The sequence below is a fragment of the Ruditapes philippinarum genome, unplaced genomic scaffold (genome assembly GCF_026571515.1).
Source record: "Ruditapes philippinarum isolate M1 unplaced genomic scaffold, ASM2657151v2 ctg700_1_1_1_1, whole genome shotgun sequence".
NCBI lineage: Eukaryota > Metazoa > Mollusca > Bivalvia > Venerida > Veneridae > Ruditapes > Ruditapes philippinarum.
In genome coordinates this window covers 97,210-113,785 of record NW_026855624.1, presented here as the reverse complement: position 1 = coordinate 113,785, position 16,576 = coordinate 97,210, and the positions used below count along the sequence as shown (strand labels likewise).

Here is a 16,576-nt window from a genome sequence, read left to right as displayed (position 1 = left end):
GAGACAGGATCCGTATGCGGAAAATAACCTTTTTAGTTGATAAGTACATATTTCGATGCAGATTATTTTGTTCTCTTGGTCGTTTTTAAATTGTTATATTTTATTCGTTGTTTTGGTTTGTTCTGTTTTTCTTTTATTTCTTTCATTGGTTCGATGATGAAGATCATATACAGTATACTAATGATAATGATGTTATAGTACCTGTTTCTCTATTTTGTTGGCAAAAGAATCAATGACAGGATCCTGATGCGGAAAATGAGCAAGAAATATTTATACACGTCTAGACACATTCATCAGTAAAATGACAAGGTATTTGTTTAAAACATGACAGAGTAGATGTCTCCATATCTCATATAAGGAAGGAAATAGACAATCTTCTAAAAGTGTAATAACACTTACCCAATTTGTATAACTTAATAGCATGGAGAGGACGCAGTGGTTACACCGTCTGACTACAAATAAAGCGACCGCGAGTTACTTAAATTCCCAACATTCTTCAAGATGACATTGAAAATATAAATATATAAAAGGACGTTCCACGTAATTGACAATTTTAGTGTTTCTTGTGCTTTTCAAATTTGCTGAATAAAAATCGTAAATTTACTCTAACTTTACTATCCTCCTGAAGTTTAAATGGCTAACAATATCCTAGAGTGAGACCCCGTTTGGGTTTCCAGCAGCGATTACCGAGAACATCTTTTGTATGCAAAATAATGTTACTAATGCCGTAGTATATCTATCATTTTTATGTTCTTTACTAGAACTGGATGCCCCGACATGGCTCTGCTTTGTCAGCCAATAGACGGCTAGTAGGACACCGTGACATATAGACCGACGAATAGAAGATTTCCTAAGATTCATAAGATAAGATCCACGTGACAGTAAAAAAAAACTGATTTTAAGTTTCTTTAATTTCTTTGTTTGGTTAGTCAGTACAATTCAAGCAGATCACAAAAGGCATCGTGTGGGTGCTACTTGAATAAAAACAAAACAACAAAAAAACAATAGGTGTCTTCACAGTTAAAAAATTGTATTTCAATAATATTCAGATTATTTTTATATAGAATAAGAGAGATAATTCTGCAATCAATCGTTAACTTTGCCAAAAAAGTATTACCGACCTTTTAATATACCATGTCCATAGACCGATACAATTTTATTTTATGAATACTGTTCCTGTGTGATCATAGTTTAATAAGTGCAAAGCAATATTTTTTCAACGTCTAAATCAACAATCAAACCATCACGAAGATTGCGAGTGAAATATCGTCTGCTGCAATTTGGTTGACATTACAATTGATTTAATGACAGGCACGTAACGTGGGCATTTATAGTGTTTCTGTAAATGTCATATAGTAAGACACTTTTATCGAATTTGTCGATCATACTCAGCTTCAAGCTGAGCTCCTTATTTTCATTAATTTCATACAGAGCTTGTTTTTCGTCATTTTGCCAATGACGTAAATTCATTTGCCCTTCGTGATTTGATCAAAACAAATAACAATGATAGGATACTACGTCATCGCGCACCTGCTGAATGCTCTACCTCGGATCATTTTTTTGCAGAAAATACGTCGACTCGAATGTAAAATACAATTTTAATATAAAAAAACATAACAGAATCAAAAAATCATGTAGTGCACCAAAGAATGGCTATAGTACTTAAGATTACTGTAAAAAACGTTTATAGATTATGCCTGAAAAGGGGAAAGTGTTTTTACATTTAGGTCCGATTGAGAGCATCTCTGAAATCGAGTCCGAGTGGGAGCATTTTCCATTTTAATAAAAAGAATTAAGAAAAGCTGACTTTTGATAGAAATATTTAAAACCAATCTAGAAAAATGTGTAGACATGACTCAGTTTATATTCCGGTACTTTAAAAATAATATTTAAAAAGGTTTTCAACCTTATCTCTTATATGTTTCGGGAAAAGTCCGAGTGGAAGCATTCAAAGAAAAACACTTATCCCGTTTTCAGGCCTAAACTAGGCAGTAAATCTATAAACTTTTTTACAATTATCTCAAGTACTATAGCCATACTTTGGTGCACTACAAGATTTTTGATACTGTTACGTTTTTTTTATATTAAAATTGTATTTTACATTCGAGTCGACGGATTTTCTGCAAAAAAAACGGTCCGAGTGTATAAGCGGAGGCTTATACCTGTAGACATTTTTCACAGACTGCTGTGAAAACCTTACAATGACGTGGTTCTTCATAGACCTCGTAAAATGACCATCACTAATGTCTGTCCCAGAAGAAGAACACATAAACTGATGTTGATTGCTCGTTTTACTTTTATGGCCAACGATGCTTGTGAATATAGATTGAGATTCGCTACTCTCTGCAGATGCATTATATGCTTACAACACTTCTCAGGTTATCAGATGGTTCAAAGTTCCCAATCCTGATGATTTCCATTGCACTGTCAAGTTTGTTATGATTTTCTAGGACATTATATTGGTCTTCACTTTCACCAATTAAACTTGACTGAAACAATCCTTGCGTATGTCCTCTAGCTTATTAAAGCGAAGCTAACAGGTGAATAGTTCGTTGTGCCTTTTGTTTCAACTCATCCTTTTTGCTCTCCGTTTTTCTGGGATGGTTACAGTATAAGTGAAATTGAAATGAAATAAAATGAATAAATGAAAAATTCATTGTGAGTACCATCCGCATAAATGGAAATTCACTTTGAGAACCGGAGGTTTGGAGTATTATCAAGAAATACAAAGAAAATATACAGCTGTGAATGACCATATGTGAATAGCAATCAGTCCGCAAAAGCCTATGCCACTATCATTTTTTCCAGTATATACGTACATTGCACATCGTACTGATTATCCGCCCATCAATTTGCTCCGTTAACATGTTCATTCGCTATCTAGGACGTCTTAAGTTCAGTCTATACCTTTACCCCCATTTTATCAATTCTTTAGCTGTTTAACAATAACTATGAAAATCCTTTAAAAAAAATCTTTATAAATTCTGATAATTTTCGTCAGTAACTTTTGACCACAATATGAGAAAGTATAAGTATTTCTCCAGGAAGGCCAACCAATAAAGTAGCAAGCCTCCCATGGTTTCGTGTGAATTCGTTAAACATTTTATTAATCTTAATTTTGCAGGTTTTTAATAGAACTTGAAGCAATAAGTGTTGTATGCTTAATTATTCGTTGATTGAGTGTTTTTACAAATTATCCTAACAATAACGAATAATACAAGCGTCGGGTTAGAAGTGGGCCGGTTGTATAGTCATACATGATACAAGCTTATCTCCTCCTATTATAGACAAATGGAAAACTATGACATGTATGACAAAATTGAAACACAAGTAAGTTGATGGTGCATTTTCATGGACGGCAGTAAATTATCTAATAGCTTTAACTTAGATAACGTTTTTCAAAAGTTTGGTTTAAACATATTTTTATTGAAGGTAGTATATAAATGTTAATAATTTACAATTGGTATTTTTTTTTCTTCATTTTATCTCTTTATAGGCTTTAACTATGATTAATTAAGATTATAATACGCCATGTATTATATGAACATATTGCTTTTGTTAAAGGAGAGGACTACCATGAGCTATTGTAGCTCTCGGTCCAATTCCTTTCAAAAGTTTGAAATTTAATAACCAAAAGGCATGTATGTTATTTAACCATAAGTATTATATTTTCTTTATCCGCATCAGAATACCAACAGTTGTACGCGGTGTTAGGAAGGAGTTGCACACGAATAAATTACGTTTTTGGAGTTTTATAGGAGTAAGTAAATTAAAATATTTTTTACAGTTAATCATAGTTATTTACATAAGACTAAACGTTTTGCCTTCGATATTCAGAGGCAAGTGGATTAGAACACGGGCATATCTAGTAATACTCTAAATTGATTTGTATTTATATTTTAGCGTCAGACTGACTGACTGACAGACAGACAGACAGATTGTACTGCTTATAATCATGTCATTATTTGATAATGGTAAAATTATCGTAACATTATCTACCGTTGATCATCCAGAACGAAATTACTATCCAGGAAATATATTGATTTTTATTAATTATGTAGGCAGCCGAAGTCACCTGACAAGAAATTGGCCCCTTCCCGATTGATATATTAAGATGATAAATTAGCTAATCGTTTTGTTAGTTAAAGTACATTAGGTCAAAAATATGAATGTCAGACATAATCCCCTTCGGACAAAATCCCCTTCACCTACCCGGACAAAATCCCCTTCATGGGTGGACATAATCCCCTTCAAATTTTTGCAAGGCTGGACAAAATCCCCTTCACTACCCGGACAAAATCCCCTTGTTTCATAGGTTTCTAATGTATTATTATGCTCCATAAAAATTGATGAATAATGTATTATTATACTCCCTAAAAATTGATGAATAATGAACTTTTGTTTTTTTATTTATAATAATCCATCAATAGTTAACCTTTATTTAGTTTAAAAGTTTTCATTAAAATTATGGTAAATTATCAACTGCATAACACATATTTGATTAGGCAATTTCTTTAATTATTTTAAATTATTATGAAAAACATTTTTATTAGCCAATAATTGTTTCATTGATTGTATAAGTTGATAATTCTAATTGATATATACTATCCATTGTTACAATTTCTATTGAAGAAAGAGTGATAATTTTATCAAAACAAGATCACTGCACTACTCGATTGATTGTTATGAATGCTTTAACAAAGCAATTTTAATGTGATTAAAATGTGCTAATTGAATGTGCTTTTCTGCCGAAATATTTTCTACTTATTTATACATTAAGATATTTACCACACAGCATAATGCAGTATGTCGCTCTCATACCCACTTTATAAACCAAAATTCCTCTAAGGGGGATGTTAACCGAGGTAGCAACTTTATGAAGGGGATTTTGTCCACTTCAAAATTTCACACATGAAGGGGATTATGTCCACCCATGAAGGGGATTATGTCCAGATATACAAAAATACATGAAGGGGATTTTGTCCGAAGGGGATTATGTCCGTATGTGGTTCAGGGAACCCGACCTTCCCTTATTTTTCTCGCCGACCCTAATCAATTTTACTCAAAGACGTACAAAATATAATTGAAACGAAACACGCAATTATTTTCTATGCAAATTTGTACATGTGTTATAGCAATATGAAAGACTTTTTAAAATCAATATGAACATTTTTTTTCTTCTTAAGTAGTCGACTATATTAAATATTTAAACATATATATGAAACACCAACAACATGTCATATTTAAAATCTTTTAAAGCATCAGATCCTAAAGTAATGCAAATTCATTTTGTTTTAGCATATGCTGTAAATGTTTTCCAATGAATATTTGCTTTGTGTTTAAAACATTAACATAGTACATTGCTTATGTAAATATCTACATTACTGCTTTCTGTAAAGGACAGTATAAATAACGCATACAATGTATCCTTTGACTTTATTTATATCATGCATTTGATGTTATCTAAATATGGCATTGGATGATCAAAAGCTACAAGGAACATAAAGAGTAGCTCACAGTGACTTGGATAAGGCCTTCCTAACATAATTTTCAATGATGTCCCCTTAACCACATATATATTTGTTTTTGTTTCCTAATGTCTGATATGATCTATATGAAATTTTTTACTCTATTCCTTCCAAAACATTTATCGACTACCTAAAAGAAATAAACCTGTATTCTAAGATTTATAACCTTATACTAACACTACCTTATTTAAAGAATCTTAGTGTTCGGCGCGGTATGGTCAGTCATGTGCTTATGTGCCGTTAAACCCAAAATAATAAGGACCGATCCGGTATTAACCCATGACTTCATGAGCATTTTGTGAAAAATGGCTGTTTTCATTCAAAAGTCTCCCGTTACAAGTTCAAATTGCTATACACACATGTAATACTATAAAAACTGCTTCAATACTTCTAGACCATTGCCTTTGCGACAACATGCTCATGGTTTAAATTTTCTGTTACCATGGCAACGAGGGAACATCTCAAAATTGCCAAATATCACTATTTTGCGTTGATTTTTTCCATCAAAATTGATTTTAAAGTGCTGCAACTTCTCAGTGGATTGAAATAGACTCAAATGCTTTTCAGCGTTGGTTACACGTTACCTTATGATTGATCTGGGGTCATTTTTAGCCTCTCACAAGTCCAAAATTATCTTGGTGATGAGAGGGACTGACGCCCCCTTCAAACCTCCCAAACAGAAGGGGGCACACACCCCTTCTGGCAACCCCCTGATGTTTCTTTTAGTTGGGGGCCGCGCCGAAAAAGTGGTCACTTTTTAACAACATTTCTTAAACAAAAACAAGTGTTGGGGGCCTAAATAAGGCATTTTTTCACCATTTGAGACCACAAAAAGGGGGGTGTGAAAAAGGCGTTAAAAGGTGTGTATATCGCGTAATGGGTTAAAGGGACAATGAGTGTAAGGATAAGGGGCGGTGGCAGGACAGTGTAGGATAACGGTAATTAGACGGTAATTAGTCAACAAAACATAGGCGGATATTAATTATGATAGTAGCTGTCACCGGACACACGAGTAAGATATGCCTAATTTAGTTAATTGATGGGCATGTCATCACATAAGCGGTGATTGTACCGATAGGGAGTAAACATAATTGTTAACTTAATTGTTAGCTGTCCGGAAACGCATATTTGCAGTTATGACTTATGGGTTAATAAAGTTTAAGGCGTATATATTTTTACTATTTAAGGTAAGCAAAATATCACATTCTTTAGTGTGGTTTTTTATGTTATATAGACTCACTCACTCAGGTTAAATTATGCTAGATACGCAGTTGACATTAATTCTTATTGCTTTACGTATTTGTTTAAGAATTGTGAAATTATTAAAGACACTGATTAAACAATTGTTTTATAGAATAATATCTTATACTAAATAAACACATATATATGACATTTTAAACTTGATATTGTGTTGACTTATTAATATTGAGTTATTCAGATCTGGGCGTTACACTACAACAGCAAATGAGATAAAGTTGGGAATGGAAAGAAAACACGTACCGTTAACGATGATGTAACAAGATAGAGCATCACAAAACTTGCAAACATTAAAAACATGTAACAATACATAAGACATATGTAAATTTAAAACGATTTTAGACGTGCCAAATCTCACTCTTAGCCCCAATATGTCCCTATATGACGAGACAGTGTACATAAAATGAATCCATGCCAAGTGAAATTCTAACAATAGCCATGGTTACATTAGACCATAAGTGATCATCTTAATATGTACCATAACAACAGTACTCGACAGAGCAACAGGAAAATCACATACAATGGAAATAGCAGACAGAATTAAAACAATTCAGTCCGTCTGACCGAAAGGCTTACAAAATATACTACGCTCATCCTTAAGTAAAATATTTAAATCACAGATATGTATTGATCTATGAAATTTAAATACAAAAATGAATAAATTGTATACGGGAAACTGCGTCCCCTATAGTTTGTCTTTTCTTTAAAAAAAATCTACCATTTTAATAACACTATATATTAATTGTGTGACCATCTATAGTGTGTAGAATATAACACATAACATATCTACTTTGTGTGAAGTCAAACCATAACTATTTTATATTTACAAAGAGACTGTAGCAACTATCAATATTTTCTTATATCATATTCGAGCATAGTATATCTTTCAGAACTGTCTATCATAGAGTTTTCTACTAGGTCCGTCGGATGTAATCAATGGAGGAAAGCATAGAGTCCAACTGCAAAAGGCTTGAACACCAATCTAACGGTATGCTTAAAAATATTTGGTCATATGCTCTTTTAGAAAATGGTTTGATAATTTTAGTGAAGACAGTGAATGGCCAATAATCCTACTAAGTTAATAAACCACATCTCCAACGAAATCAGGCTTGCTTATACTTAGTTGTAAAAGAGTTTTTAAATTACAATAAAATTTAATTACGATGATAGATCTATGTTAAATATTGTTTAATGTATGTTAGCGTTAAGTAGGTTGCTAGTAAAAAACAAAAAATGTATTCATACGACTGCCTAATTTACTAAGAAATATATACCCCATATGATGGTCCATGAGGTACAGATAAATTTTAATTTCGATGGTATCACTTTGTGACATATTTTTGTAATGTATGATAACGTTATGTAGTTTGCCAGTAATAAAACCAAATTGCACTAATTCAAAACATCCATACGACTGCACGCCTGATCAAATCTAATTTACTAAGAAAAATATAGTCCATAAAATATTGCATTAGGTACATCTTCATCTTAATGTGGATAGTTATCGAAATAAAAGTCATCATTGTTTTACTAGATTTTAGTTACTATAGTATTGTTAATGATAGGAATGTATATATTTAAAAAAAGTTTTAGTACCTCTGAAGTGTTTGTTTCATTCAATTTAAGTTCAATCTATATACAAATATTTCAGTAACCATTTGATCAAAGTAAGCAGTATTCCTGTTAAGGATTTCATATTGGTAAGTGTTTAATTTCCGATCCTTAAAGATCGTTCAGCTGTGCGTGTGGTATTCTTAGTTCTTTCTATTCGACTATTTTCTAGTTGGGTGGTTCCAGTATTTCCCACTTGAATACTTTTTAATCATCTTTATAAGGATATGTGGCCTGCTTTTTTTAATTGTTTTTGACAGCTTATCTGTGATATGCAGGCATCATAACCTCTGATTCCCTTTCAAAATTCCATGTTATTTAGTTCCGCAGACTGTTTTTCGTTTAACACACACACATTCTTTAACTTTGGGGCAATACGTCGCTTTATATGGAATGGCACTAATGTGGCACATTGAAGGTTCCATGATGACTGCCGCATGAAAACATCTGGGGATGTTTCAAAATTCCAAGTTTTACCATTTCATGTTGAATACTGCTTAAACCGATGCTGGAGGCGTGGACGGTAATTAGCATTTCCCAGTACCGTCCATGAACAGGCTCAATCAAACCGAGTCCGCAACATTATCAATTTTTTCGTTTTGTGCGTTCTTTAGGGATTCTTTATTTCTTCCTATTTTATTTCTACTTTAATTCTTTCTATGCATGTATAACTTCTTGGTGTGAATTAGGAGATAACAAAATGCAATGTGGACCATATTCCCGGTTTGACATTTATAATTCATGACCAATATTTTGGACGCTTATTACTCAGGTGATAACAAAGTAAGTAATCTAGATTGATGCGATGCATTTATTGATAACTATATTTAATTATTTCAATGTTGACTATCGGGATGTAATATTTACTTTTTTATTTGGTGGTTTTTATATTTAATTATTTTTATTAAGTTTATGTATTAAGAATAAAAACTGACACTATTGGAGATATGTTGATTTATCTTATTTATATTGGCTGTATATTGTCTTCGTCTAGATTAGATATAATACGAAACTTAGATGGGATAGCTTTATAATAACGGGCGTCAAGCTTATACCTACAATAACATTTTAAATTGGTTACATCAATTGACCACCGGGGTAAATTGTGATTAAGATTTTAAAAGCATTGCACTAATTTCACATGATTTTTTTCTTTCAGTAAATAACGAACAGACGGACACAATGTTGGGAAGTTTTTTACAGACGTTTATAGCATTTTTCTTGTTTACACTAGAGTGCTTTCATATATGGGGTCACACACTGATTTTGTTTCGAGTGCGGTTACCTCCGCGGGAGGATTTGGTCCGAATTAGGTACTACTTCTTGGTCGAGGTTCTCACAATGTTTTCATCATCAATGCTGTTTACGGGGAAGCTAAAATGGCTAGCTGCTTGTCATGTCATTACGCATGCATTCTACTTCATCTTCTGGGAGAAGAATTGGGTGGCTAGAAAGGTAAATATTACAGGAAGTTTACAGATGTAACATGATGAAAAGGTGGAAGGGGTGTTATATTCGTTGCCCGATTTGACCAATTATGGGTCATTTAGAACATTTGTTGAAAAACCGAGTGAGCAATTTATCTGAAATATTGCACTTAGGTTACTGCTCTAGATCTACATTAAATGGTATATCAATCTAAAATATTTTTAGTCCAGTCATGTCAAGAAAACCTCGGAGGAGTCCTCACAATAGAGGAATTATGATCTTGTCACTGTTAAACGATGACTCTCATAGTTTTAACAATCTGGATAAATGAATAACTGATGCATTTAGATGATCATCAAAGTCATTGAAGAGTTAATGGTAATAGTCAATGTAAGAACAAGCTTATTTTGACTAATGAAGTTATTTTACTTTGAGATATGTTAAAATACTTACAAGATAGGTGTAAACACTTTTATGGTATGCTTCCACTGGTAAACAAAAAAAGTTAAAGGTCAAATCATTTCTGGTTATCGAAAGTCAGACGTTCTACTTTGGCTTTTCCGTCCACGGATACAACATAAATAATTTAAACATTTTTTACCAAGTGTTAAGTTAACAATATTTCTCGGTTGATCTGAAGCGTATCGACGCTGACCATTTAATAACAAAATTTGAATGGCCTGTTTATTTCCTTATAAAATGGAAAATAGATTGTTAATTTAATGTAATCATCAAATCAGGGTTTTAGAGCCATCTTTCACTTTTTTGCTTTTGAGACAAATAATGATAAATTATATATATTTGATAACTTCACAATGAACATAATCAAAATATAAGTTTAGACTTTTCAATGACTATTTTTTGAAATTATTTCACTATGTGGTACAATGTACCTCACTTTTATTTTCGCTTTTTTAAACAATCAGACATAATCAGGACTGTTTGCAGCAACACAAAGCTGAAATTGATGAATTTCTGTTTTTAATTGGGTTTCATTATGTATAAATGTCAGGTTGATGAATTTCTGTTTTTAATTGGGTTTCATTATAGGGTTAACGCACGTATTTCCGTGTTATAACGTCTGCAGAGTCCCGAGGAACGGTTGGTGCCCGAGCCCGGTAGGGCGAGGGCTCCAACAGTTCCGAGGGACTCTGCAGACTTTATAACACGAAATAAACGTGCGTTGACGCTATTATAGCATAAAATTTTCAAACAAATTCGTGATGTATAGTTTATACAAAACACAATTACATTAAACTCTTGTGCTTGGACGGTATTTATCCAATTCTATGTTTTACGTATCCGTTTCATTTTTCCGGGGCCAACAACTTGGAAAATTCTCGGAACCAAACGAAATTTTGAATTTTAATTGATTTAACAAAGCTTGGCCTTTGGAGATTTATTATCTCAAGAAAAAAATAAAACGTTACGTTACTTTACCCTCTACCCAAGACAAAACATGACCCTCAGAAATTCTTAGAATGATTTCAGATTGACGGTAGAAAAAAAGATCAGTGACATCAGAATCGGGTTTTTTTTTCAAGCAAACAAGTTTATAAAAAAAGTCAGGCACTAAGCATTATTCTCTTAAAGAAATATAATGAGCATTTATCAACATTAACATAAATAAAAAACAGTTTCTCATATTAATTTTGTGTTATCTAGTTTTGTAAGTTAATCGGAGTGTTAAACTGAATGACAGGTAGATTCTACTGTATTTGTTTACATTGACAACTGTCCGTTTCTTAGAAAGGGCGACAACCAAGATTAGCACCTATGTCTATACGCCGTTTTTCCGGCATAGTTACTTGAATATGCGTCTGAGGCCCTCGAATCAATAAATTTCAATATAACAAGAGCGCATGACTCTTTGGCAAACAGGCCAAATCGTCATTTTTGTTTGTTTGTTTACTGGGCCCTGTATGTATTGCGCATAGATGAAACCGGGCTATAACAAGAGCGCGTGACTATGTTAACACATGGTTTTGGTCCCGTTATAACATGGGCAAAAGAGGGGAAAATAGCCGATTTTATGCTATAATATGTATAAATGTCAGGTTGATGAATTTCTGTTTTTAATTGGGTTTCATTATGTATAAATGTCAGGTTGATGAATTTCTGTTTTTAATTGGGTTTCATTATGTATAAATGTCAGGTTGATGAATTTCTGTTTTTAATTGGGTTTCATTATGTATAAATGTCAGGTTGATAAACCTGAAGAATCACAGAAAAAGGAATCATAACTTTTTGTGTTAGATGTAATTTAATTCTTTATTTAACAACAACAAACAAATAACTTCTATGTAACACATTTTGCGGTCGGTTATCTCCGGGATTTTTACATATGTAAGTGTAATTAGTTAGTTTTTGTATTAAGGGAAATCGTACAATCATTCTTCACATTATGTACGTGAAAATAATAAGTTTGATATTATAGACATTTATCTCTTTAGCTCGAGCTAGCTTTAGGATTGTTGAATGTCCGTCGTTCGTCGTCTGTCGTCCATCGTCCGTCCACATTTGTTCTTTAAAACTCTAGCAGTCACATTTTCGCCTCAATCATCATCGAACTTTGTCAGGATGCTTGTCTACGTAACAGCTCAGAGGTGTTTGAACATGGGTAATCTTGAATGAAAAATTAGGTCACAGGAGCTAAAAATAGAAAAACCTTATTAACACTCTAGTGGTCTCATTTTTGACTCAATCATCATCACACTTTGTCTTGATGCTTGTCTAGGTAATTGCTCAGATAAGTTTGAACATAAGTCATCTCGGATGAAAAACTAGGTCACACGAGCTAAAAACAGAAAAACCTTGTTAACACTCTAGTGGTCACATTTTTGATTGTCATCAAACTTGGTCAGGATGTTTGCATAAGAAATTGCTCGAACGAGTTTGAACATGGGTCATCTTGGATGAAAAAACTAGTTCACAGGAGCTAAAAAAAGAAAATCTTTGTTAACACTCTAGTGGCTACAGTTTTGATCGAAATATCCTTGTAATTTGTCTGAAAGTTTGTTCTGATGATTTCTAGGTCAAGTTTGGATATGGGTCACCTGGGGTCAAAAACTAGGTCACACCGCCCAAATATGGAAAAACCTTGTTAACACTCTGCTGGTCACATTTTTTACTCAATTTTCATCAAACTTGGTCATGATGCTTGTCTAGGTAATTGCTCGGATATGTTTGAACATGGGCCATCTCGAATGAAAAACTAGGTCACAGGAGCTAAAAATACAAAAAAAAATCTTGTTAACACTCTAGTGGCTATTGTTTTGATCCAAATATCCTGGAAATTGGTCTGAAAGTTTGTTTTGATGATTTCTAGGTCAAGTTTGAATATGGGTCACCTGGGGTCAAAAACTAGGTGACACTGCTCAAACATAGAAAATCCTTGTTAACACTCTAGTGGTCACATTTTTGACTAACCTGTCATGAGACTTGATCAGAATATTGCTTGGATGAGTTCGAAGTGTTAGGTGAGCGATCTATGGCCAGTTTGGCCCTCTTGTTTAAATAATACTGATTATTCATGGTTGCCAAAAAGTGTTCACTTGAAACTTGGAACAGTCCATTCGAGTATGTAGTGATTTCAAAATAAAAATTTAGCAACTGGTCCATGCTGACAGGAAGCAGAAACTTGTTCTTTTAATGGAAAACTTTTTTTTATGATATTTTCGTTTTTGGGGAATTTAGTTTTATAAATTAAAACACATTTTTTTAAAAAAGCCCTTTTTTTATAAACGGTACGGGATGGGGGAAAATTTCAACACTTATTTTATTTTTTTTAAAAATTTAATTTGAAATGAAATATACAAGGTTACGTTATAAGTCGTCTTTTAATTGTAAAAGTAAAGAACCTGGCAATGCAAAATCTTTTTTAGTTGGCGGAAGTATTTGTTGTTGTGCTTTGATCGTATGTTGCACTAATTGTGTCCCATGCTCGAACTAATATTCTTCTGATTTCTTGCTTAATTTATACGACAGCTTTACGTTCATTTAAGGTGTTGATCTTCTATCTATATTATTTATTTGAATTCTCACTTTAAGATTGTTACATGGAGCTCATTAGACTGGTTTAAAAGCGACCTCAGAACACGTTGGGAATTCGACTCAATTTTTGGTGTTACTTTGGATAGTGTGGTCCATATAAGTATGGCGTACTATTTGGGGCAATACCTGGATGTTGCAGAAGTAATAGTTTCCTTGTCGATCGTACACGTGGGCGTACTCGTGTTGCTGTTCAGATCTTATTCTTCTTGGGCCTCTCCAGGGAAGGAACCTGCCTGGATTGAAAACAGAATTCACCCGGAGATAATTAAATTTTAATAAGGAATATTAAAAGCAACTTTATTTTCCACAAACCTCAACACCATTTTTTTCGAAAACAAATTTGACTCAAAATGTTAAAAATATGTTATTCGCCAATCATGATTTCATTGGACGACTTGTTTAACATGGCGAGAATTGTTACAATTTGCGTAGCATGGATTTACTAGTTATACATTGTTGTATATTGCCATCTTATTCCTGAAAGAGCAATGGCCAGAAAATACATTCGTGTTACAGACAGGGCAGTGCTATGTACCAGTACATATGACATATATATAATCGGATAATACACAATTAATAAAAATCTTAAAACTGATGGTATGACTTCCATAGCTATATGAACCAGGAGAAAATTCCCTTTATAAGTTTTTGTTCTTAGTTCAAAAGTGTCAAATACTTCCTGATATAAAAAGATTCCTACAACTAATTGTGTTGAAAGAGCATAAACACTATATAATTAAAATTCACTTTTGGGGATTTTTTGAAGTTTAAAAAAATTTAAAACAAAGTTTAAGAAGAAGAAAGGATTGAAAACAAAGCCTTGGGTTTTCAACACTGGGAAACACCATTTTTAATGTGTTTCCGGGGAAAGGGTGGGGAGGCCTTTTTTCATTAGTTTTAAGGTCAAAATTTTTAAAACCAAAATTTTTAAGCTTTTTTTGTAGCTTTAAAACTTTTAAAATATGCGCACATATAGAAAAATTTTATCAAGGAAACGACGACAAATCAACATATATTTTAAAATGCAAATTTAGACTGACGTTTGGTTTTTTTAAAACAGAATAAAACCCTATTATAAAACCCATAAGGGATTATGTTTTAAAAAGCAAAAAAGTTTCACATAATTTAAAAATTCCCTTAAGTATTCATTACATTAACCATCCAAATATAATTTACAGTATACAAGATTTGTTCTTAATTCAGACATTTTGAAAATAACATTGATGATTTTCTTTTAATTGTTATCAATTCAATATATTGACGTGTATTTGAACTTTTCCAAAAATATTTATTTATAAGCTGTTTTCTCAAAACATTGTTCAGGGGACATTCCAATAACGCATGAAGTCCATCTTCTTATTAAGAGCAAATATATCATTGCTTATGGTTTAATGTAATCTACCAGTTTCTATGTGAAGAAGTCCTAACACGTGATAAAGATTTCCTAAACTTTTCAATATTACTCATTGACAGATATATGATTGGAAGCCAAAATCGCAAGACAATACATAACTAACTTGTTGCTCTTGATGAATCTCTTAGTGTTGTATACCAATTTGTATAAATGAATCTGTTAATCTTTGTTTCACTACAGTACTAAAACATATTTACATCTTCAACACCCTGATTAATCCATACTTAAATGAAGTCTGAAACATAATACCCCAGGACATTGAATTTATTTTAAATTAGTTGTAATTCTATACACATAAGGTCATACACAACTTTAACATATTTTTTACAACTTTAACCAGTGTATTATAACGTTAACAAATCTTGTTGTTTTTAAGATGTTCTCCCTAATTCGTCATAGATAAAAAACTATTTTGTGTTTTATTTTTCAACTCCTAATAATTTCTTAAAATACTTTCGATGTATATATTAACACATGGCTATTAATCAATCACCATACCTGCGATACATAGTTTAAAATTGGTACAATACGTTTATCAAACAGGTCCAGTTTATATAATGTACAAAGAAAGTTTTTCGAAAGTCATATTATTAATAAAAGATCCGCCTGCAGTACAACCAATATGTACACGTTTTATCTATTTCAAGTGATTTGTCTTTGAAAGAAAAAATCAAAGTGAAAAGTGTCAAAGTCTGCGCCTTCCCCTTTTTAAGAAAAAAATCAAAGCCTTTGTCTTTGCACAGTTAACAGTTAATTTAACATTATACGTTTAAATACATAGAAAATGAAATAGGAAATAGTCCTGAACTGCATTCAAACTCTTCACTAACATTATTTATTTATTTTACCCGTAACCTTACATTCTCATACACGGACTTAATTATTTATAACATTTTATTCCAAATTAGATTAATCTATATCAAATAACATCTCTTACCAAATAATCAAACGCCTATTGATTAGTGTAATTCACAAAAGCAGCATATAGCTTTTTATTCATATTTAAAAACTGCAATAATGTTTAATAATGCCATGTTATATAAATTATTATCAATGATGCTCATCTGTTTTTCATATCCGCTCTTTAATTTAATTACAATATAAAGGTTTTAAAATTACTTGGCACAAATGATCCCCACCATGATACAATCTGTAGAGCTCAACATCCAGGTTGCTATCCCGAAGGTCAAAGTTATATGTTCTCCATAAGTTTTTGACTTTATGGAAGATTTAAAATAACTTCGCACAAATAATCGTGAGGATATGTGCTTATGATATGCATGGT

At 32.4% G+C, this 16,576-nt stretch overlaps 1 protein-coding gene across 1 annotated transcript; it reads left to right on the top strand.

The window, feature by feature from the left end:
- Positions 1–8,043: 8,043 nt before the first annotated feature.
- Positions 8,044–14,198, top strand: LOC132743941 (uncharacterized). Its single transcript, XM_060732543.1, has 2 exons — positions 8,044–9,851; positions 13,875–14,198. The coding sequence occupies exons 1-2, from the start codon at positions 9,579–9,581 to the stop codon at positions 14,151–14,153; spliced, it is 552 nt and encodes a 183-aa protein (XP_060588526.1). The 5' UTR covers positions 8,044–9,578; the 3' UTR covers positions 14,154–14,198.
- The last annotated feature ends 2,378 nt before the right edge of the window (positions 14,199–16,576 follow it).

Bases quoted from the DNA above. Each gene is read 5' to 3' on its own strand.
- LOC132743941 (XM_060732543.1), top strand. From the start codon at position 9,579: ATGTTGGGAAGTTTTTTACAGACGTTTATAGCATTTTTCTTGTTTACA. The intron at 9,852-13,874 runs GTAAATATTACA...TCTCACTTTAAG, and splicing joins AGAATTGGGTGGCTAGAAAG to ATTGTTACATGGAGCTCATT.